The 22,812-nt window shown below is 39.4% G+C and overlaps 2 protein-coding genes across 7 annotated transcripts; one reads left to right on the forward strand and one right to left on the reverse strand.

Annotated features, from left to right (window-relative positions):
• Nucleotides 1-144: 144 nt before the first annotated feature.
• On the reverse strand, nt 145-5,559 carry VCF1 (VCP nuclear cofactor family member 1). Its single transcript, XM_081317982.1, has 3 exons — nt 5,379-5,559; nt 2,657-2,753; nt 145-813 (listed from the first exon to the last, which is right to left on the reverse strand). The coding sequence occupies exons 1-3, from the start codon at nt 5,423-5,425 to the stop codon at nt 565-567; spliced, it is 393 nt and encodes a 130-aa protein (XP_081174108.1). The 5' UTR covers nt 5,426-5,559; the 3' UTR covers nt 145-564.
• Nucleotides 5,560-5,807: 248 nt separating this feature from the next.
• On the forward strand, nt 5,808-16,424 carry MTNAP1 (mitochondrial nucleoid associated protein 1). 6 transcript variants are annotated; one of them, XM_081318559.1, is made up of 7 exons: nt 5,808-5,962; nt 6,780-6,845; nt 7,850-9,283; nt 11,225-11,305; nt 11,460-11,576; nt 12,102-12,275; nt 13,627-16,424. In XM_081318559.1, the coding sequence occupies exons 3-6, from the start codon at nt 7,858-7,860 to the stop codon at nt 12,143-12,145; spliced, it is 1,668 nt and encodes a 555-aa protein (XP_081174685.1). In that variant the 5' UTR covers nt 5,808-5,962; nt 6,780-6,845; nt 7,850-7,857; the 3' UTR covers nt 12,146-12,275; nt 13,627-16,424. The 6 variants fall into 6 exon arrangements, with proteins under 6 accessions (XP_081174685.1, XP_081174686.1, XP_081174689.1 ...); XM_081318560.1 differs by having other exon boundaries at nt 13,644-16,424; XM_081318563.1 differs by having other exon boundaries at nt 7,850-8,863.
• Nucleotides 16,425-22,812: the final 6,388 nt, after the last annotated feature.

Consider the following 22,812-nt stretch of genomic DNA (forward strand, 5'->3'; position numbering starts at 1 on the left):
ATTAAGTCCATGACCAATGGAAAAAAGTGTGTGTGTGTGTAAGCAACTGTTTGCACTCGAAGTAATAGAAACTCCCATTCTGTCTCGTGGGAGTATTTTTAAGTGGCCTTAACACATAGACACTTAACTTTTTAAAAGAGTAAGTTACCATAAAACATATTCACTATTTATTGAAATTAAAAAAAAACTTATAAAACTAAACACAAATGTTGGAAAGGATTTTACATAAAGCATCGGTTACTAATAAACAGACTGGGAAGTCGGACTGGACTCATTACGCACTCGTATAATACAGAGGTGGACTCTTAGGCTTATCCCAACACATCAGCTCTCCACCTTCAACCAGTCTCCAGAAGAATCCTATAAAAATTACTCCAAAGCTCCCTTTGCATTGCAATAATGCAGCAAACCACAAGTAAACAACTACCTGTTAACCTGTCATTCCAAATACAGACTGAAAAGGCAACAGGCATTTTGTGCAATTTTAACAATTTCTTTTTTTAAAGTTGAAATATCACACAGTGCTGTCCCCCTTCACAGAAGGCAGAGAGCTGCTTAGGCTCATCATGTCGGGGGACGGCCCCTGTTCTGTAAGCTGTGGAAGTGCGCCTCCTTCAGGATCTGGTTGATGTGGAAGTAAGGACCTTGGCATAGTGCAGATGGCTCATGGAAAGACTGAGGGGGCGTCACGGGACTTGATCCTGGCATTATCTGGGGTAAGCTGGAGTCTGTCCCAGTTGCTCTGTCAGGACTGCTTATGTTGCTGCTGCTGCTGCTATAGCTGCTGGTACTGCCACTCTCACTGCTGGAAGACTGTGGAACAAAGACACACAGGGAGGCTGGTCACGTAACTCGTAAAATACAACTTTATATCTCAAGCAGACATTTTTCTGGAGAGGTCTCCTGCCTTGTGTAGGGCAAGAAAACAAATGCACATATTCAAAAATATCTGAAAGAAAAGCCTACAAATCAACAAATGCAAAAGCAGCATTTATTTTAACGTAAAAACTAACAAACCAAAGAATATGCTTTGTCCTAAGTGGATCACTATACTGCATTTTACTCCTAGTTGGCGGGATATTAGTAATGTGTGAATTTCCAAGTTAATCTCTAGAGATCTTTATTGGAAGAGAATAGTGCAAGCACACAAAGACTGGCTTTCTTTTCACGTCAAGTCTGGCAGGTGGAAGGAGATGGCAGGGGAGCTTGTGCCGCCCAGTTATGGAGCAAGCCATGGGAGAGTTGGAGAAGGAGGTGGCTGCTGATGGGCAGGTGATCTGCGGGGCAAAGTGAGGGCGGCCAGGACCGAAGAAAGCCCCTCCAGCGGCAGACACAGCTGTTGCGCAGTGGGGGCAGAGGCTTTCACTGTCACTCCCCTTGGCTCCGAAATGGGAGAGGGAGACAGGTAAGGCAACTGAGCCTCCACCGTCCATCTTCCGTAGCATGGCAGTCCGGCTTGGTAGGGGCAGGCAGCTCGGTCATTGAATGGGTGGGGGAAGTCGCTCACGGGGGAGTGGCCTGGCTGCGAGGACCTGAGGTAAGCGGTCGCCTCAACTTTGTGGCGGTGGCACTGTTGTGACATGCGCTCTCCTGCCTTTTTGCGGCCACAAGCAATCAGACAGTGGGACGGAGTGGGCGAGCTCTTAACTAGGGCTTATTTTCTGGGTGGGTCTTATTTTCAGGGAAACACGGTGGTTTGGTGACACTTGCATATTTCTCTGTTGGCAACATCATAACAATTGAAAAATTTGGGAGAAAATCTGTAAATTTGATCTTCTAGGACTAGGTAATGTGGATAAGATGAGAAAATACTACAACAAATAGTTGGGCCATTCAGGGATAAGAATACATAAGAATGGATACTGGTGTGTATCCACTTAAAAAAGATCTGTTAAAAAGTATGAGTGCTTTGTTTATGATGAATACAAGAAAATTAGTGAAAGATAAAAAGGTAACAAGAGTTCTGAATGCGGGACAGATCCTTTTGTGCAGAACCAATAGCGAACCTTGAGAAACAATGGAAATTTTTAAAAAATCCAAAGCAGCAAATGTTGTAACAAAACAAATACGTGAAGAGAAAATACAAATCCAATATGAGAAGTACTAGAGACAGATTAATCCCCCAACTGACAAAAGAGAGGACATAAGGAAAGATTTGAAAACAGCTTGTAACAGATGGAGAAATATGTTACAGTGCCCAAGAATAATATGCAGTTATGCTAATGAAATCCACCAAAAAAGGACTCCTGAGGGAATAAAGTGAATTTTAGATAAGCTGTATGATGCAAGGATTACAGAATACAAGGAATACAGAACTGAAAATTAATGTACTTAAAATCCAGGTATTTGTTGGTATGCTTTTGACAAACAGTGAAATTGTGCACCCTGATGAAATATTTACTAAAGAAGGGATAATGGAAAAAATTCAAAGCAAATATTGGTAGTAAGGCAATAGGAAAAGGATAGTACCTGATCAACTGCAAGGTATATTTGTCAAAAGAAGCAAAAAATGATTGTGCAAAAAAAAAGAGCTTATCCAAAAAGGGAACATCATAATAGAATGCATGTAAAAAAACACTGCAGCCACAGAAAGTATTCACACTCTCCATTAATAGGATAATATATTAACTGCCAAAGCAAACATATTCAATCTTACCTCTGTATCCCAAGAATCCTGAAAGACAGCATTTCGGCTACCACGTTTAGTTTGTGGAACAGGCCCATCCTCCTCTGTGCCATTTCGTCTCCTCTTCCTGCAGCAAAAATTGGAGAGCGGTAGAGTTAATTCCGTATACTTGTGAAAGATAAAAGTACAGCTAACACAGTTTAAAATTATTCATTTTTTAAATCTGCCCATTGCTACAAAGACATCAGCCATTAAACTCAGAAGAAAGCCACATCAAAAGGTGCAATTCATCCTGTAAAACATCTTTCATTATCTTATGCAGTTTAAAAATCATGTACAGATTATCTTTTAAAATTAAGAGTTTAAACCTCATCTAGACGCTTAGGAATCTCAATGAGGACTCAAAAGAATCATCTCGGCAGCAACCATATTTAAAAGAAATGTATCCTGAATGTCTGGCAATGAAAAATAGTTACAGGTAGTTCTCAACTTACAACCATTCATTTAATGATTATTCAAACTACAGCACTGAAAAAAGTGACTTATAACTGTTTTTCCCACTTACAACTGTTGCAGCATTTCTGTGGTCACAGTAACAAAATTTGGATGCTTGGCAACTGGCTCATATTTGTGATGGTTGCAGTGTCTTGGGGTCATGTGATCACCTTTTGCTATCTTCAAACAAGTAAAGTTAATGGGGAAGCCAGATTCGCTTAACAACCATGTTACTAACAACTGCAGTGATTCACTTAACAATTATGGCAAGAGACGTCATAAAATGGAGCAAAACTCACTTAACTGTTTTGCCTAGCAACAAAAACTTTGGGCTCAATTGTAGTCATAAGTTCAGGACTACCTGTATATTTCTCAACCTAATGGTCCTCTATTAGATTATCAGGATTTATTTTGTCAGCAATTAAAGACAGATATGTGTTATTTTAAGTCCAAAGTAACCACATTCTTTTGAGAAAAACATGTCTTTTTAAATGAGCATAAGTTCTGTATAGATGTTCTTTAAGATGTCCATTGTTAAAGACAATGCTCAAAAGCATATATTTCATACACTATTTCAGCAAGGTTCACAAAATGAGGATTACTCATAAATATTCTTTAGATACTTTAAAAAAGATTGACGCAAGTTGAAAAGTTAACACTAGAGCCTTGAAAGGTATGGTAGAGATATAAAAAAAATATGTTGATCTGTTTATTCAGTCCTTCAATTTGGGGGTATCTCTGTTTTGTTTATAAAGTTACTGTATGAGAAAAAATTTTTCTAAGATACTGTAATTTTGTAAATTATTTTATTTTCCAATTATGAATATTAACTCTTACATATTGAATAGATTCAATGTCTATTTTTTCTGGGATTTCTCCAAATATGATACCAGGATGATGTTCTATCAAGCTGTACAAAATCTTACTATCAGACAATGAACCAATAAAGTAGTATATTGTGATTTGCAACAGACTTCAGGCTCTGGCAGAAATGCATTTACAAGTATTGCATAGGTGGGCTTAATGTACTATACCAGGGGTAGGCAACCTCGGCTCTTTTATGACTCATGGACTTCAACTCCCAGAATTCCTGAGTCAGCATAGCATAGCTGACTCAGGAATTCTGGGAGTTGAAGTCCATGAGTCATAAAAGAGCCGAGGTTGCCTACCCCTGTACTATACCAACACATACTGTTCTCATAAATAACACAGAGTAGTACAGCAGCTAAATATGTATACTTAGGATTCCACTGCAAGCCTATGAGCCATATCTCCATTTTTAATCTCAACTCAACCATAAATTCACTTGATGGCTTTTAGAAAAATTACAAAGCCTTTCTATATTCGAAGTTTTAAATATGGTAACTTTGTAATAATTCAAGGCCTGTTTTACAAGGCCTACTTAAAGAATGGCTGAGAAGGCTGTTAAGAGATACGATTAGCTTCTGAGAAACTTCAGGGTCAAATTTCTATTCTGCCAGCAAGTTGACAGAAGGATCTTGGCTCGAGCACACTTTCTTGATGTAACCTACCTGCTAGTGTTCCTGCAAAAGAAAACAATAAAATAAAATAACAAAATATAGAGCATATACCAGCCTAAATTGCTTCAAGGAAAAAATAAAATAGAAACATGAAAAGAAAAAACAAAGCCGTTCAAAGCACGACCAAAATTGCACATTACCCCGGACTTTTACACTAATAATAATAATAATAATAATAATAATAATAATAATAATAATAATAATAATAATAATAATAATAATAATAATAATTCTTATTATTCTTATTATTATTATTTTATTTGTATACAAGGGAAGAGCTCAAAAAAAAAGAGGAAAAATGCGAGGGCCCTATTTAACCCGATGGGCCAAACTTCGTCGAAAACGAGCCTTTCCCATCGCGTTTGTACCCCAGTTCCCCGACTTACCCCCCCCTCCCCCGGCTGTAAGGAGGCCCCCTGTAAGGTTGGCGATTGGGGAAACGGCCGCTCCGACAAGCGAGGAAAGCACCCGGCTGTCCAGCCACCGTAGCAGCTGCCGCGAAGGCTGGAGGCAACATCATCCACGGCAATGACAACACAATCGCCTTCACAGGAGCCCCCCCCCCTCCGCTCCGCTCGCCAGGCCTCCCCGGCGCTCGGGCCCTCCTGCTCCGAGTCTAAGCTGATCGCCTTCGCGAACCTCGGTGTTTCTCTCCCCCCCTCCCTCGCCCCAACCGCCCCGCGGCCATCCCTTGTTTTCCGCGCTCGCTCGCTCACCTCTGTCTCGCTCCTCGTTCACTGGGCAGCGGCCCCCGGCAACTCATGGCCGGGCCGGGCTGGGCCGCTCCGCTGTCGGATCCCAAGCAGCGAAGACCGAAGGCCCCGCGATCCGGCTCCCAAACAACCTTCCCCCGCCCCCTATTCCTCCCTTCTCACAAGCCAGCGGAGACCGCTTCCGGTGTGCACGCCTCCTGCGCAAGCGCGTGGGCAAGCGCGGCGGGACCGCCTCCGGCCAGAGACGCTCTCGCCTTCAAGTTGCGCGTTGGCGGTGCGGCGCCCCCCCCCCACCTCACCTCCGAAGCCGTGACTCTAAGGGCGCGTGTGCGTAAGGCGACTGATGACGCGCGGGACGCGCATGCTCTTTCATCCAACTTGCCTCGGTCTCCGCTGGCGAGTTGAGGTCAAAGGTTTCGGTTCCGCCGTCGTTGCTTTCAAAGGCTGGCTTCTCGAATTGCTGGAGTGTCCGGAAGCCGGCCGATCGCGCTTGTGTGGCTGATTCGAGTTCGGCACGGTTTCCTCCTGAGTAAATTTCTTTTTTTCGCACGCGGCTTCTTATTCTCAGGAGGGAACCTAACTTCTGGGTAAGCGTATGTGGGATTAAACGATTTTGCCTCAGAAGGGAAGGGATGGATCGGGGCTTATTTCCGAGTAAATGACCCTAGATTCCCTCTGGCTAAGCCAGGGGTAGGCAACCTCGGCTCTTTTATGACTCATGGACTTCAACTCCCAGAATTCCTGAGTCAGCTATGCTGACTCAGGAATTCTGGGAGTTGAAGTCCATGAGTCATAAAAGAGCCGAGGTTGCCTACCCCTGGGCTAAGCCATTATCTTCAAGGCAGAACTCTGACCTGGAAGAAATCCATCCTTCTCCACCCCCTCCCCTTAAATTGCTGCCTTCTAGGGTGGCAACGAGAGGGACGCGGTGGCTCAGTAGGTTAGGACGCTGAGCTTGTCGATCAGAAGGTCGGCAGTTTGGCGGGTCAAATCCCGAGTGCCGCGTAACAGAGTGAGCGCCTGTTACTACTCGTCCCAGCTTCTGCCAACCTAGCAGTTCGAAAGCACGTAAAAATGCAAGTAGAAAAATAGGGACCACTACGGTGGGAAGGTAACAGTGTTCCGTGCGCCTTTGGCGTCTAGTCATGCCGGCCACATGACCACGGAGACGTCCTCGGACAAGCGCTGGCTCTTCGGCTTTGAAACGGAGATGAGCACTGGCCCCTAGAATCAGAAACGACTAGCACGCATGTGCGAGGGAACCTTTACCTTTACCTTTAGGGTGGCAACGAGCGAGAGGAGCTACAGTTTAACTGGGGCAAACATTAAGCGTAGGAATGAATTTATTTTGAAAAGTTTGTCTAGTTGGGAAATATTTCTGCTGTCTGTCTCCCCTCTTTTTAGCGTCAAGGTAGCATCGTGAATGGGGATCTGTGAGGCTGATTCTTGCCAGCAGACAGAGACTGGATCGTAGGTTTCTCTTGAGGAATTTCTGATTTAAGCATTATTGTTAATATTATTTATTGTTATCTCCTTTTTAAATATATAACTGAAGACTACAAACATACCCAAAAGTCCAGCCTCCTAGTTTCCCCAAAACAACAACCTTGTGAGGTAGGTTGGGCTGAGAGAGAATTATAGACCCAGTCTGCAAGATGGCTTTCATGCCTAAGGGAGTCCCAGAACTCCCTTTTATTACTTTTATTTGTTTAATCATACAAGAAGTCCAAAATCTGAAAACATGCTTTTAAAGTAAACAAAAACCATCTTTTTAAACAATGGAATGTTTTAACTATATTCTTTAAATGAGCTCTATTTTTCTTTTTTGAAATCAGCTTTTCTAATCCAGTATGCTATAAAATATCCCTTCAGTTTTATATAACCAAGAACCGCATCACCTCCGTGGTATGTAGCAGTTTCAAAGAGCCACATGGTAAAGGAACTGTACCAGTAACTGCCAGTTACTAGAAGAGCCTACAATACTTTTATCTCATTTGGGTGTACAGCACTGTTAATTCAGCCACATAACTCTGTTTTTCCAAATGATTGATTCTTATGCTTCTAGGTAAAATATATTAATATGAATTCTAGCAGTAGTACAGTGCCCTATTTGTGGTAAGTCAATAGCAGAGTAAAAATACTATAGATGATGGTAGGAATTGTCTTCTTTAAAATCTGTTTTAACAGAAGATGGGAGAAATGTTTTACACTTATTAATATAGCGTTAAAATATGAACACATGCTTCGTAGTATCTCTAGTGTATACTTATTTTGCACTATTTTGCACTATGGTACCTGAATGAAAAATGAAAAGACCAAATGTGTTGGAAAAAAATTAGGCAATGATTTCTGCCATTGGACCATTCTATATTCTTGGCACAAGTTCCAGCTGGTATTAAACTCTTCCCAAATTTTCATCCATGCAAGTTTTTCTTAACTCTGCCTGTTCTTCCAATGTCTGGTTTCTTTTTCAGGCAGAAAAATGACTGGCAACTCACCACAAATGCAAATCTGCCCCTACTGCAAAAAGCAGTTTAAACGTCTCAAGTCTCACCTGCCTCACTGTAAGATGGCAGGTAGTGAAGATTCAAGAGAAGCTTTTCCTCTCTTCAGAAAAGCCTGTGATTCTGTTACATCTGAGCAGCTAAATACTGAGAAAAAGAAATGGCAGATCCAAAGCTTAGAAACTCCCCCCAAGGAAGAAAGCAAAAAAAGTAAAACTAACTTGGTTACAAAAAAAGGAAGAAGAAAAAACATTGGAGTAATTGGAACAATTGTAAACAGTGGTCTGCCTGAAGAAAAGCAAATTAAAAGTGCTAGTGAAAAGTCACCTCAAACAAGGGAGAATAAAAAAACTTCAGAAGAGCTTTCAGCAGCAGTAGATAAAAAGCTGTTTCTAAAGATAAACCTTCCAGAGAAATTATCCACAGTCGAAAAAACCAGTAGAACCCCTTTACCTAAAGAAGAGATTATACCTACCGGTAATCTTAGTTTAGAATCACTGATACAAAGTGGAAAAGCCACTTCAGAGCCACACCAGAAACCCTGCGTAAAACAGAAACAGAACATAGAGTCATCTGTAGAGCCGAGTGTGTCCCTTTCAACTAATAATTTCATTGAGAGTCTTCAATCAGTTCCTCAAGAACTTGGTGTCAGAATAGAACAAATCACTGCTTCCCATCAGGTGACAGCATTAGAAAACAGATGTGAATCCTCTGGTCATAAAAGCCTGTTAAATGAAAGTATCCTTGATAACAGTAAGGCAGGACAAAGGCCTCTGAAATCAGTGTCGGGAGGAGCAAGCGTTGCCCTGACCAACAGGCAGCAAATTATTACAGGCAATGTGGACAAGAAGAGCATTTTAGAACTTGAAGGAAATGTCAAAAATGGAAACACAGAAAATGACATGTCCAAAATTAAAGCATGCACATCACAGGACCATGTTGTGGACAACTATGGAACGGTTACCAGAGGTAACTTGTTTAAAAGTAAGTTAGATGCAAATTCGTTATTTCTCAAAGCAGAGGATTATCCTAAGGAACACCTCGTTGATCCAGATCTTAAGCCAAATGTGTGTCCCACATTCACAGAAGTTCTCAGAGCAATGGGAGTTGATAAAACTTCTACTAGCCACTTAAGTGCTTTGGAGAAAAATACTGATTTATGCTCAAGAGCCACTGAGACAAAAGGAGGTAAAAAATCAGTGATGGGTTTAAGAAAACCCTCACCCCAAGAGCTAGAAATTACTACTTCTCCAGAACAAAGCATACAACTATCTTCATTAGGACTGGAGTGGTTCTCTGAACTGTATCCCAATTACCAGATGCTGGGGTTATTATTAGAGAGACAGTCACAATGGGATACCAAAATATCAGAAGCTCACATTCTGTTTTGTGACAATCACAAAGGTAAAAGTTGTTAGTCATACAGAATTTTAAAAAAGGAATATAACTGCCCAATAGATTGGTTCAAATGGATATTAATTCATGTATGGCTTATGCTCGAGACAGGGGTGTCAAACTCGCAACGTCACGTGACATGTTGCGACGCATCGCGACTTTTTTTCCATTGCCGGCAATGGGGTGGGTGCGGTTTCGGCATGACACATCCGGTCTGCGGGCTGGCAGTTTGACACTCCTGCTCTGAGAGAAACAAATATTAATGTGCATAGTATTAATTACTGTTTGATAGAATCAGTATGTTCTCTGAACCATGTTTAATTTCAGTTTGTCAGCCTAAATTGAATTAGTTGTGCAAATGCACACTAGGACATTCTTTGAAATAGCATATTTTTTCAAAGGAACCAAGAATAACGAGTATATACTACAAGATATATGTTTTTTAACAAATTGAAGTTACCATGACTATCTGATTTGCAAAACTCCTTTTAATTGAGGCTTACTTAAAGGGGCTGAAAACGTTATTCTCAGCCCCCTCCTTGAGAGATGGAATGGCTGTTAAATTAGATGCATGTGTAATATAACTTTATAGTGTCTATTTTCAGTTTTTTGCCTTATATATAGCAGAATACCTGTATGCCCAGAAGCATTCTCACTTTGGCTATCTGTAGAATCTGTAAAAAAAAGTCCTTAGAAATGTTTTGAGATCTATATGGGTAATACATAATGCTGTGTTTGAGAGTAATATCCTTTTTCACCACCTGGTGCAAAATTAAGAGGTGAAAATTGAATCCTGGGAATCAAATATTGTTCATTTCTGGAATATACAGGTACGCTGAAACAATAAATAATAAAATAAATCTTAACCTATAGATAGGATAATTTACACATCTGGAATGTATTTATAAGGTATTGCAAACTCTGTTCTGTTTGATGCATTGTGCTAGACCAGGGGTCTTCAAACTTGGCAACTTTAAGACTGCCTGGCTGAGGAATTCTGGGAATTGAAGTCCACAAGTCTTAAAGTTGACAAGTTGGAAGATCCCTGTGCTAGACCAAAGCATATTTATCCATGAAACAATCTATCATTGTTTGCGCTATTAGCACTTGCCAAACCAAAGCCACATAAGCCACATTGTAGCTTGACATAGCATAGTCAACTAGTCACTCTTTCTTGCTTACAGGGATGGCAGATTTGTAGAAGAAGCCACTTTATGTGGATTGTAATGTACAAAACAGAATCAGATAATGTTGGTTTAAAGATTAAATCTTGGTTTGTATTTTTTAACCGGTTACATTACAAGAAAACAAGAGACCATTCTTTTTCCTGCCAAAATGTTCTCTATTGTTGCCCTGCAAAGAACCATGAAAATGGTTTGTGTTTAGACATCCTGCTTTCTATATGTGCAGATCACCTTTATTCATAAAATATCCTTTTGCTCAATTAGTATTTTGAGCATAAAATGGAGGTATACTGGAAGTATTTTAATTTTTAAATAGAGCTGCCTTATCAAAACACTGTTTTTAAGGCAGATTTGCATTTTAGGCAGAACATTTCATGCTTAACGACAAATTATAATGAAGCAACACTGTTTTATGCAAGGTAGGATATTTTAATTTAAAGATTATCTTGCAAGCGAACCTACTGCTGTCTGCATCCTCACCAACTAGGAGGCACATGCAGTGTTCAGAATGAATGTTAAATCCTGGAATCATAGTCTGTTCACTGACAATCCATTTTCTTATTAAATTAAACCCAAAATAAATCCATGTATCCCCATGTACATTATAGTTTGCTTTGGAGGGAAGCCCCAAATATTCTACCAGGAAACACTACCGTACATTGGTATCCCGGAGAAGAAATGAAAATAGGTGTTACAGTCAAGCGTGGAAAGTTGCAAATAGGGCTTGCATAAAATGAAAATCAACATGTAGCTATTCTGTCTCCAGTTCCTCTGGCAGAAAAGAATCTAAAGGATATCAAACCGCAGGGTCTGCCTCCACAGGGGATACTTGGAGCAACATTCAGAGGTGAGAGCAAGTTACACACTGCTTTGAAATGGGTAAAAGCTTTATTATAACAACCAGGGACTAGCAGAGGAAGATGGCTGGGCTGTAGCTTTTGCTGTGAATGATAAAGGGTTTCCCTTCTGCCTCACGAAACTTCTTAATTGTTCTTAAATAGCCTGGAATAGATACTGCAATAGGAACATCAGTGTGAAAAAGTATGGATTGCCTGGGATTTCTTTGCTGCTGCTGGGCTTGTGTACCCTAGGCTACGCCTGGAGACATGATCACATTAGTAAGTGTTTCTTCCCTTGTGTTTACAGTTTTCTCCAAGAAATGGATTATGCGAGTGTTGGTGGGCTTGGACTGGGAATGGGTTAAGCCTGTAGTTGTCAGTGGCTGGATTTGACTCTTAACCCATCTAGTTATTGGTTGAATACCTCACATGATTTTTAAAAGCCATGTTTTTTAAGTTGTAGTTTGTTGAATATGGGTGGATTTGTACATTTAGAAAAAACAAGTCATAATTTAAAAACTACAAGTATTGATTCCTAAGCCAAACCTGTTGTATAATTTTTTTAAAATTTCTTTTACTGCACGAGCGGATAACTGTTCTTATACGGTATTCTCACAGTACAGAGTTATGCTATTAGTGGAGTTTACTCCCGACATAGGACTGGTGCTTTAGGTATTTACTGTATATTTGAATATTAGGAAAAATCAGTAGGGAAGTTATATTGATGTAGATATATGTGTGCATCAATGCACACATATGTCATTATTATCATATTTCTTTTTTTTCCTGCTCCTGTTGCTGAAGAATATAAGCAGAGGAAATATACTGATGAAGATACAACAGTATAAATAAAAGACTTGTGTCTAGTGCTCAATCATGGACGTTACCTTGCATCTGGCCAGTAAAGTGGATGTTACCAGTCACTGCAGAAGTTACATGAAAATATTTTGATAGTAACTTGGCATCTCTTTAGAAAAGGTAATCTGTCATTACTATAGATATGTTTTTACTGATTAAAAAACAATTTCTGTAATTCTGCCTTTTCTTGGGCAGGATTTGATGTCCATTTTGCAGTGTTACGTGAGATTCCCTTTCATCCATGGAGTGTAACTAGTGCTCTCCGGAATGTCCTCTGACACCTGGGGGGCTCAGTTCAGGTCCTTCCTGGGTCCTGCAAGTGCTGGGAGTGGAAAAGCACTCAGACATCCCAGTAGGATACATTAGGGCAGTGATGGCAAACCTTTTACTTATGTATCGTCGGGTGCCGGGTGGGCATGGCCTTTGGGTGGATGTGGCCCATTGGGTGGGTGTGGCCAATAGAGTGGGCGTCGCTTTGGTGGTAACGGCCATCAGTAAGCTGTTGAGCCATAGCTCTTCATTACCCTGGGAGCTTAATTGGAGGTGGTTGTGGAAGTCCTGACTTAAATGGAACAAAGCCGACTAAATTGAAACCCAGCAAGACAGAGTTACTGGTTTTTTTTTCTTTTATTGTGAGGCAGGTGGTTCCTTGCATAGCCAGGCTGCAAGCCCTTTTTAGCTTTGAATTCTGAAACCAACTTTTTGAAGTACATATATGTAGAAAATGATTGCCAACTAATGCAGATCTTTATATTCTAGAGCAGGAGTGTCAAACTCAATTTCATTGAGGGCCGCATCAGCATTGCGGTTGCCCTCAGGGGGCTGGGTGGGTATGGCCAGGGTGGGCGTGGCCTACTGGGTGGGCGTGGCTAGTGTGTATGGCCTACTGGGTGGGCATGGCCAGCTCTACATTGTTCGCATCAAGGGTGCCTATGGGGGCCTGAGCAGGAGTGGGACAGATCTGAGGGTCTCTGGCAGAAGGAGGGTCTCTGGGCCAGGGCCAAGGCAGTGCGGGCCATTCCCTCACTGTTTCCAGGATGGCTTTGCGGGCCACATGAAACCACTTTGCGGGCTGGATCCGGCCCCCGGGCCTTGTGTTTGACATGTCTGTTCTAGAGTAAACTTCATTTTTTTCATCTAGCTGCTATGGACTGAACTTTTCAGATAATTTATAGGTTCAGTTGTATGTTCGGTGTTTTGTAATTACCTCAGTATTATGTAACCAAAATGTAACTGTTTGTTGCTAAATCAGATTTTTTAGGAGTGGCTATTGTGTAAATAGAGACCTTACTATTGCTGACCTCTTGAAAGACCAGGCACAACACTGAATCAAAGAACGCCCCCATCTGCAATTAGCAATAGCATAGCTTCCATCTCAAATAATTCAGATCAAGAGAGTCAAGCCAAACTTTCAGCTAACCATCAGTGTTAGTGTTTTGTGGAATTCATTTAGGTTTGTTCTTTATTTCAGCTTATTATTTTGCTCAGGTAACTTGTCAGCCACTTTCTTGTATTAAATCTTGAAGAATGAGATATTACTTGGGTCCAGATGACCTCTCCCAGCAGCTACCTGTAGCCATTAAATAAGAAAATACTTCCAGAGGATTCTGTCTTGTTTCCAACCAACTAAAGTTTGTATTGCAATTGTTAGCCCAGCTGAAATGAGTTCATTTCATGGGTTCGTTTTAGCTCAAATATTCGTATCATTCAGCTAAAGATTTGAGACAAATATATTTGGGGAAGAATGGAATCCATCTTCGGATACAGAAAAGGCATCATTTTTCATTGTATTGGAAGGTAAAGTGTGTTCCATCACTTTATTACCACCACCTATCAGGCCCATTACTTGCTTCCCGCTCAGTTGTCACAATGCATCGATGTTAGCACCAGTGAGCATCTTACAAACAAAGCAGTGCAAATTTGGCCTGTACAGCACAATATTTGGTTGCCTCTCTGACTACTTGAACGGTCAGATGGTTTTTCTAATGGCAGTGTGTAAGATTCATTGAAAGAAATCGATTGAGCAAGATAGCCACCTAGTTAAGGCCTGCGTCAAGCAAGAATCACTTACCCTCAGGGTAGGAGGGGATGGGAAGAGGAATCTCAGGAGACCCCCTGCGTAGTGCTTTCCCTGCCATCTGTTAGCTCAGAAATATGGTTGTTTCTGTCTCAGGGATATCTTGAAGAATTGGCTGTTTATATTGGGCCTCCTGCGCGAGCGAGACGAGAATACATGCAAATCTAGCCGACTACAATGGCAGAGTTGCCTTGAGGCAAGATGGGCAGCGAATAATTTTATAATATAAATAAACAATTTTAATAAATAAAAATGCAGTTACTATCATCTACTTTACATATTGTAGATCTTATTTATAAACACAGTGTACGGAATGGGTACAGTCTGGCACTCTTCCTGAAAGCAAGAAATAAGGCAGTTTCTTCTGGAACATTGTCCCTAGGAAAGGGAACAATCTCGCTTCCTTGACTTCTGATAAAGTGGCTTTCTGTGACTTGCCACAACCCTTATGACTGTGAATGAGGAGATCCACCTCTTGGCAGCTATGACATGCTTCAAGAATTCCAAATAAGCCTGGTGGTCTCTAAGTGTTGCCTATCTTTGCTATAAACAGTGTCCTACTGTAGTTAAACTGATGGGTGTATCAAATTAATCATGACACAAGACACATAGCAGGTGCACTGCTTTTTTTTTCTTAGAGCTTTGCTAAGACAAGGAAAGCATAGTTTCAGTCAGCCCAGTGTTGAACAGATAACCATCAAATAATCAATAGTATTACAATAATGGCTTTTTAACATGGATCACAGCAGAGAAGTAACATTAATAATACAGTATGCTACTTCTGGAGAAAGAAATCCATGCCATTAAGTAGCTCAAATGTCCTTTGAGCAAGAACCTTGTTTGTAGAGACAAAAAAAGAGGCGCTTCTTTAAACCAAAGCTGATTTTTTTTTGTACTCGAATAACTCTGGGTTTATTTTTCACTTTAGAATTAGCTGTGGTAAATTGTTTGGCCTTTATTATAAGAAGTGGGTTCTTTTCCTCCTCTCCCCCCCCCCTGGTCAATAGTTGGAAGGTTTCATGCTGTTTGTTTTAATAATGTTTGGTTGAATCACACTGCATCTGGCGCAATTTATTTTATTTTATCATTTAGTTTTTTCATTTCGGGAGTGACATCTGTACATCAAATAAATAAATTAGTGTGAATATTTTTGCTTAGGACTTACTCTTGTCAGAAGGTCAAACTGTGAAGCACAAGAGGTGGGTCAGGGAGAAGCCCAGGCCCATTTGATGATTTGCTCCCCTGTTGGCTGCCCATCTATAGACCATCTCTAGGACAGCCTCCCCCAAGTATTAATATTCAAATTTTATTAAATTTCAGATGACATTATTTGTAATCATAATGGTCAGGTTCTCAGAGCAACAAAGCAATAATAATAGTGAAATTAAAACCAAACAATAGACTGTCCTAAAATCACAGAATTAAAATAAATGTGAAGCACCTAAATGTTTTAATATGTACTGTAGCTGTCAGTACATTTCCTGGATCAATCTTCAGGATGACAATCATATAGAAAGAATTGCAGACTATTAATGTTATTTATGTTTTTGTAAAATAAATATCTTGGATTTTCTATTGTTAACTTTAGTAATAAAATTAATAAAATGCACTTTTCTAAACTTGTTCTTGTCACATCTTGTTTCATTACTATTACTGCCTTTTGTATGAGCTTTGTTTCATTACTGTTTCATTACTGTTACTGCTATTTGTGTGAATTTTTATTTGCATGTTAATTGCTTGGTATCTCTAGCAGGGCAGGACACAAATGCTATTAAATAAATGACTAAAATTACAATAAGCAAATAAAATTCAGTACAGTAGTAAAGCCCTTCCCCACCAGCAGTAGCCATTTACCTGCCTGCTGGGAAGGGAAGGAAAGAGGAGAGGAGAATTCCAATGCACCCTGCCAAATTCCCACAAGGAAAAGCCTCCGAGAAAACCAGAAGGCAGTGAGCAGTTCTCCCAGTTCCGCTGCTTTTTTATCCGTCCTGGGTCATTCTGTTTCTCCATTTAGGTAAGAAAGTACCAATGATCCAATGGGGTATTATGAGTTGTCTAGTACCTTATAAAATTGAATTGTTGGTTTACATTCATGCATTGCATTTCTGAAGGATGGTAAAATTGAAGATACCTTGGAAGTATCATAAAGTCTCTAGAACACACTTTTGGAATGTACGTATTTCAATTGTATATATTGCCATGTTCAATGTATAACTATATACATGAGGTCAAATCAATTTTTTTAAAAAAATTTATGTGTGTGTGTGTGTAAATTTTTTGGTTTGGGGCATAGCAAGGTATTCTAAAATACTTAACACTATATATATATATATATATATATATATATATATATATATATATATATATATATATATATATATATATATATATATGCGGTGGCTCAGTGGGTTAAGACGCTGAGCTTGTCGATCAGAAGGTCAGCAGTTTGGCGGGTCGAATCCCGAGTGCCGCGTAACAGAGTGAGCGCCTGTTACTCGTCCCAGCTTCTGCCAACCTAGCAGTTCAAAAGCACATAAAAAATGCAAGTAGAAAAATAGGGACCACTACGGTGGGAAGGTAACAGCGTTCCGTGCGCCTTTGGCGTCTAGTCATGCCGGCCACATGACCACGGAGACGTCCTCGGACAAGCGCTAGCTCTTCGGCTTTGAAACGGAGATGAGCACCGGCCCCTAGAGTCGGAAACGACTAGCACGCATGTGTGGGGGAACCTTTACCTTTATATATATATATATATATATATGTATATATATATATATATATATATATATATATATATATATATATATATATATATATATATATATATACATATATATATATATATACACACACACATATACACATATATACATCATATATATACACATACACAGAGTTGCAAGAAAAAGTATGTGAACCCTTTGGGATTACGTGGAGTTTTGCATGAATTGGCCATAAAATGCGCTCTAAACGTCATGTAAGTCACAACAATAGAAAAACACAGTCTGCTTAAAATAATACTACACAAACATTAGCTGTTGTCATGTTTTAATTGAACATAAGATGGAAACATTCACAGTGCAGGGTGGAAAAAGTATGTGAACCTTTGGACTTAATAACTGGTTGACCCTCCTTTGGCAGCAATAACCTCAACCAAACGTTTCCTGTAGTTGCAGATCAGACCTGCACAACGATCTGGAGTAATTTTGGACCACTTCTCTTCACAAAACTGTTTCAGTGTAGCAATATTCTTGGGATGTCTGGTGTAAATTGCTCTCTTAAGGTCATGCCACAGCATTTCAATCGGGCTGAGGTCAGGACTCTGACTGGGCCACTCCAGAAGGCGTATTCTGTTCTGTTGAAGCCACTGTTTTGTTGAATTACTTGTATGCTTTGGGTTATTGTCCTGTTGCATCACCCATCCTCTGCGGAGCTTCAGTTGGCGGACAGATGGTCATATGTTTTGCTGCAAAATGTCCTGATAAACTCTGGAATTCATTTTCCCATCAATGACAACAATCCGTCCAGGCCCTGAGGCAGTAAATCAGCCCCAAACCATGATGCTCCCTCTGCCGTGTTTTAGTGGGGATGAGGTTTTGATGTTGGTGTGCTGTGCCTTTTTTTCTCCACGCATAGTGTTGTGTGTTTTTCCCAAACAACTCAATTTTGGTTTCATCTGTCCACAGTATATTTTGCCAGTAGTGCTGTGGAACATCCAGGTGCTCTTTTGCAAACTTCAAACGTGCTGCAATATTTTTTTTGGACAGCAATGGTTTCCTCCGTGGTGTCCTCCCATGTACTCCATTGTTGTTTAATGTTTTCCTTATTGTAGATGTGTCAACAAAAATGTTAGCATGTGCCAGAGATTTCTGTAGGTCTTTAGCTGGCACTCTAGGATTCTTCTTTACCTCATTAAGCATTATGCGCTGTGCTCTTGCAGTCATTTTTACAGGACGACCACGCCTAGGGAGAGTAGCAATAGTGCTAAACTTTCTCCATTTGTAGACAGTCTATCTTACCATGGACACATGAACATCAAGGCTTTTGGAGATACTTTTGTAACCCTTTCCAGCTTCATGCAAGTCAACAATTCTTGATCTTAGGTCTTCTGAGAGCTCTTTTCTGCGAGGCATGGTTCACATCAGACAGTGCTTCTTGAGACCACTAAACCCAAAACAGGTGTGTGTTTTTAAAGGGCAGGACGGCTGTCAGCAACACATCCAATATCATCACACTGATTGGAGTCAAGGTTGGCTCACTCCTGGCTCCAATTAGCTCTTGGAGAAGTCATTAGGCTAGGGATTCACATACTTTTTCCACCCTGCACTGTGAATGTTTCCATCTTATGTTCAATTAAAACATGACAACAGCTAATGTTTGTGTAGTATTATTTTAAGCAGACTGTGTTTTCTATTGTTGTGACTTACATGACGTTTAGAGCGCATTTTATGGCCAATTCATGCAAAACTCCACGTAATCCCAAAGGGTTCACATACTTTTTCTTGCAACTGTGTGTGTGTATATGTATATATATATATATGTATATATATGTATATATATGTATATGTATGTGTGTATATATATATATATATATATATATATAGTGTGTGTGTGTGTGTGTGTGTGTAATGTATATGTATATGCGTATATAAAGTTAAAGTATGAACCCTTTTTTTAGCCAAAGTATTCCAAAAGAACATCTTCCCCATTATTTCCAAATTATGCCTCAATATTAATTTCTCACATGATTCAAGATCAAAATATAATAGTTGGCTAATATGACTAAGAGTGTTCAAAATATCAAATTCTGGTTTAATATAAGTTTAATAAAATAAATAAATAATATATCTTGACCCTAAAACCTATGAAGAAGTCAAAACTATTGCACGTTTGCTGTTCAACAGAAAAGTAATCAGCCCCAAATATAGGCTAACATAAAAGTCCAATGATATAGTTCAAAATCTGATAGCTAAAACTGCCATTACCATAAGGTAACATATGTTATGGTATATTAGCCTGCAATTTTTTATTATGTATATAAAATATCTAATGGGTAATAACATTGGAATTCTTTGTAAATATACATTAAATACAATATTTATTTTGGTGAAATATTATCTGAAGATGTAATGGGCATGTTAGCCATCTATACTTTGGCATATTTAATTCAAATATTGTGATACAGTTGACAAAAATGTAAACCTTACTAATTTAAAATCAGTCCAAATCCTAATCTCTTAACAGTAAACTATATAGTAGTTGATCGCAAAAACAAGAGATCAGATTTATTTCAATCAATGGAGTAACCTGAATATAAGCTGTTTAATTTTACCAACAAGGCTTGGTTCAGGTAGGCCTCAACTCCCAACCATTCGTTTAGTGATGGTTCAAAGTGACGACAGCACTGAAAAAATGCCTTACGACCATTTTTCACAGGGCTGTTGCAGCATCCCCATGGACACTTGGTAACTGGCATGTATTTATGATGGTTGCAGCATCCTGGGGGTCATGTGATCATCTTTTGCGACCTTCTGACAAGCAAAGTGAATGGGGAAGCTAGATTCACTTAACAACCATGTTATCAACAACCTCCATGATTCACTTAACAGCTGTGGCAAGAAAGGCAAAACTCAACAGCTGTCTCGCTTGGTAGAAATTTTGGGCTCAAAAGTCAAGGACTATCTGTAGTAAGGTAGGAAAGTGCCTGGGTCTGAGTCTAGTCTGAGTCTGTTTAACTTAAAGTAGAAGGTTTAAGCAGTTAACTTCTACTGTAAGAGAAAATCCCTCATCTGTCCACTTACATCAGGCCCAAACAACCAGACCCCAACTTGTAGAAATCAAAGAAACTACTGTTGTATGCCTATTTCACAGGAATCTCCCCAGACTGGTAGCTTTCACCTGGGAAAGACTGGATAAGGCTCAAAAGGTATTCGGGTTGTGTGTGTGTGTGTGTGCACGCGCGTGTCCTTGCCTCTTATGTTTACATGATGATTCTAGATTAATTTCCCACTTGAGTCCTCCTCAGTGGGGTGGTTGCTCTCCAACAACTTAGGTGTATATTGATCTTGAAATATTTTTCATGCTTCATGAACAACTCGCATTTAAAGTAGCAGCTTCAGTTTTAGTAATCTAACAAAGACTCTTAATAGTGCAATTGCCATAATTACATTCCTTGACATTGAGTACATATTTCTATACAATAACAGGTTTTCTGTCATGTTCATAAGTTGTACAAATAAAATAGCAATCTCTTAAAACACATCCCTTTCTCAAATGCTGGTTGGCTTGGATGGTATAGTATTAGCTTTAACAGCAGATGAATAAAGGCTAAAGTACCGAAGATTTTATAACCCTACGTTTCATTGGAAAGAAGGGCTTCTGAAAAACGATTAGCCCAAGAATGGGAGGTGGGGTATGTGGGAGAAGGTTTGTCTAGAACTCTCTACCGGTAGATGGGGGTATCCAACCTTGGAAACTTTAAGAATTGCTGACTGGGGAATTCTGGGAGTTGAAGTCCACAAGTCTTAGAGTGGCCAAAGTTTGGCCACCCCTGTTCTAGACAGTCAGTAGGTGACATTAGTCTTCCATTTTCATAGCCACAATAGATAGAATACATAGGTTATTATCTAATTATCTGTAGAAAGAAAGTATTTCTAGATATTAAGCAAGCAACATATCAATCCTTTGAGCCAAAAACATATGCCGTTATTTACACTTCTGCTTTTTTCAGAATATTTTAGTTTTACATTTCTAAGAAGTCAGATTTTCACAGGTGTATTAGAGTTGCAATACTGAAATCAACGTTCAGTTTTGAATTAATTGCAAAATATCTTTAGGTGGAATTAGCAATTTCCTAGCCCAGAGGATGGATCTTGCTGAAAGATGAAATACAAACCTCAAGAAATCTCAACAAAAAACCCCTGTTGTCAAATAAGAGCAAAACCAACCAATATGCCTTTTGCAATACTGTGAATAATACTAATAAGAAATGGTCTGATCACAACTTATCAGAATTTCAGTATGAGAGATTAAAAACTGTTGAATATACTTTAACCTTTGAACTTATAATTTTTGCATCTCAAATTTATTTAACTTCTATTATACAACTAATACTATTTGTGCTTAAAATGTTTACAGAAAATAATTTCATCAGCACATACTCTATGGATCAAATGCTTCTACTATTGCAAAAGAATTTATCTTCTAGTTTCATACATTCAATTCCAGATGCCCTTTTTCCCTTTGGACTGTTTAGCCCAGAGTGGGCGGTTCATATAATTTAAATACTTAGCAACTATATCAAATTGGTGATATCAAATGAAAATGTGGGATGACATGGTGGATGATTTTGGTGTTGACTTTTTCCTGACAATTTTTTATGTTTGCTATCAGCCATGGATCACATTTCCAGGTATGAAAAGACTGCAAGGATTCTTAAAAGAAGCATATCTGGCTTGGGAAATTCTAAACCCAGACATTCAGATCTTCAAGTCATTGTTTATTTTAGCTATTACTGTTAAATAACCATCATGGCCCAGCTGACATAGGGTAAGGCATAAAGACATAGTTTGCAAAACATGGGGGCTGAAATAACACACAATACTGAGCTAAAGCCAGACACAAATTTAATGGTTTATTCAATGCATAAACCCATAACCAATAATAAATATGTTGTCACTACTCATTCCTAGTGGGTTTTTTTTGGCACAACAAGGGCAAGAGAGTAGCCTCCTTGGACAGCCTGAAACTGTCACTTCCCAGCTGGCATGGTCTTTCACAGGAACTAGGGAAAGGTAGAATTGTATGCCATTTCTTCTCTCCCCACCACCCCCAATTTCTTTAATGTAGAGGCTGGTGTTCCACAAAGTGCTAGTGAATGGTGGAAGTAGAACAGAAAAAGTAGCATCAAATTTTATTTTCTTAATAGTGCAATTTTGGGTGACACAGGAAACACTAGACTTCTATTTTCCAGGATTAGGAACTGGCTTTTTGACTAGTATAACCATATGAATAGCAAACAGATGTTGAGGTAAAGATGGCAAGAATGAGATTGAAGATTGCAATAATTTATCAACTCCAACCTTTTAGATATATAAACACTGGTAGACAAAACTACCTTGAGTGGAAAGAACATCTTGTCTCCCAGGCCAAAGTAAGGTTTCTAAAATCGGATACAATTCTGTGCTTTTTCCTTCAGAAACTTCAGAACCCCAAAATTTCATGAATGGCAGTTAGATGACAAAGGGCCTGTTTTGAATTGAGCCAAACAAATTGTAATGAATGACAGAAACACATTTCACTTAATTATTTGATTCACCTCAGGTACCTCATCCCCCACCAGAGACAAGAGGAATTTTGATGAAGAATTTGAAGACAGGCATAATTGTGTGTGCAGAAGATACTTTCTTCACAACTACAGAGTCCATAAACTAGAAGCAGAAGTATGTAATTAAACATGAGCACAATGTTGGAGTGAGGGCAAAAGGTGTTACTTGTTTCTGCCAATCTTTATTTCTCTAATAATTTTTTCCTAATTTGTTTGTATGTAGTATGAAGTTGAAAAAGACGAATTATAGAAAC

This window comes from Vipera berus, assembly GCF_964194415.1.
Source record: "Vipera berus genome assembly, chromosome: 2".
NCBI lineage: Eukaryota > Metazoa > Chordata > Lepidosauria > Squamata > Viperidae > Vipera > Vipera berus.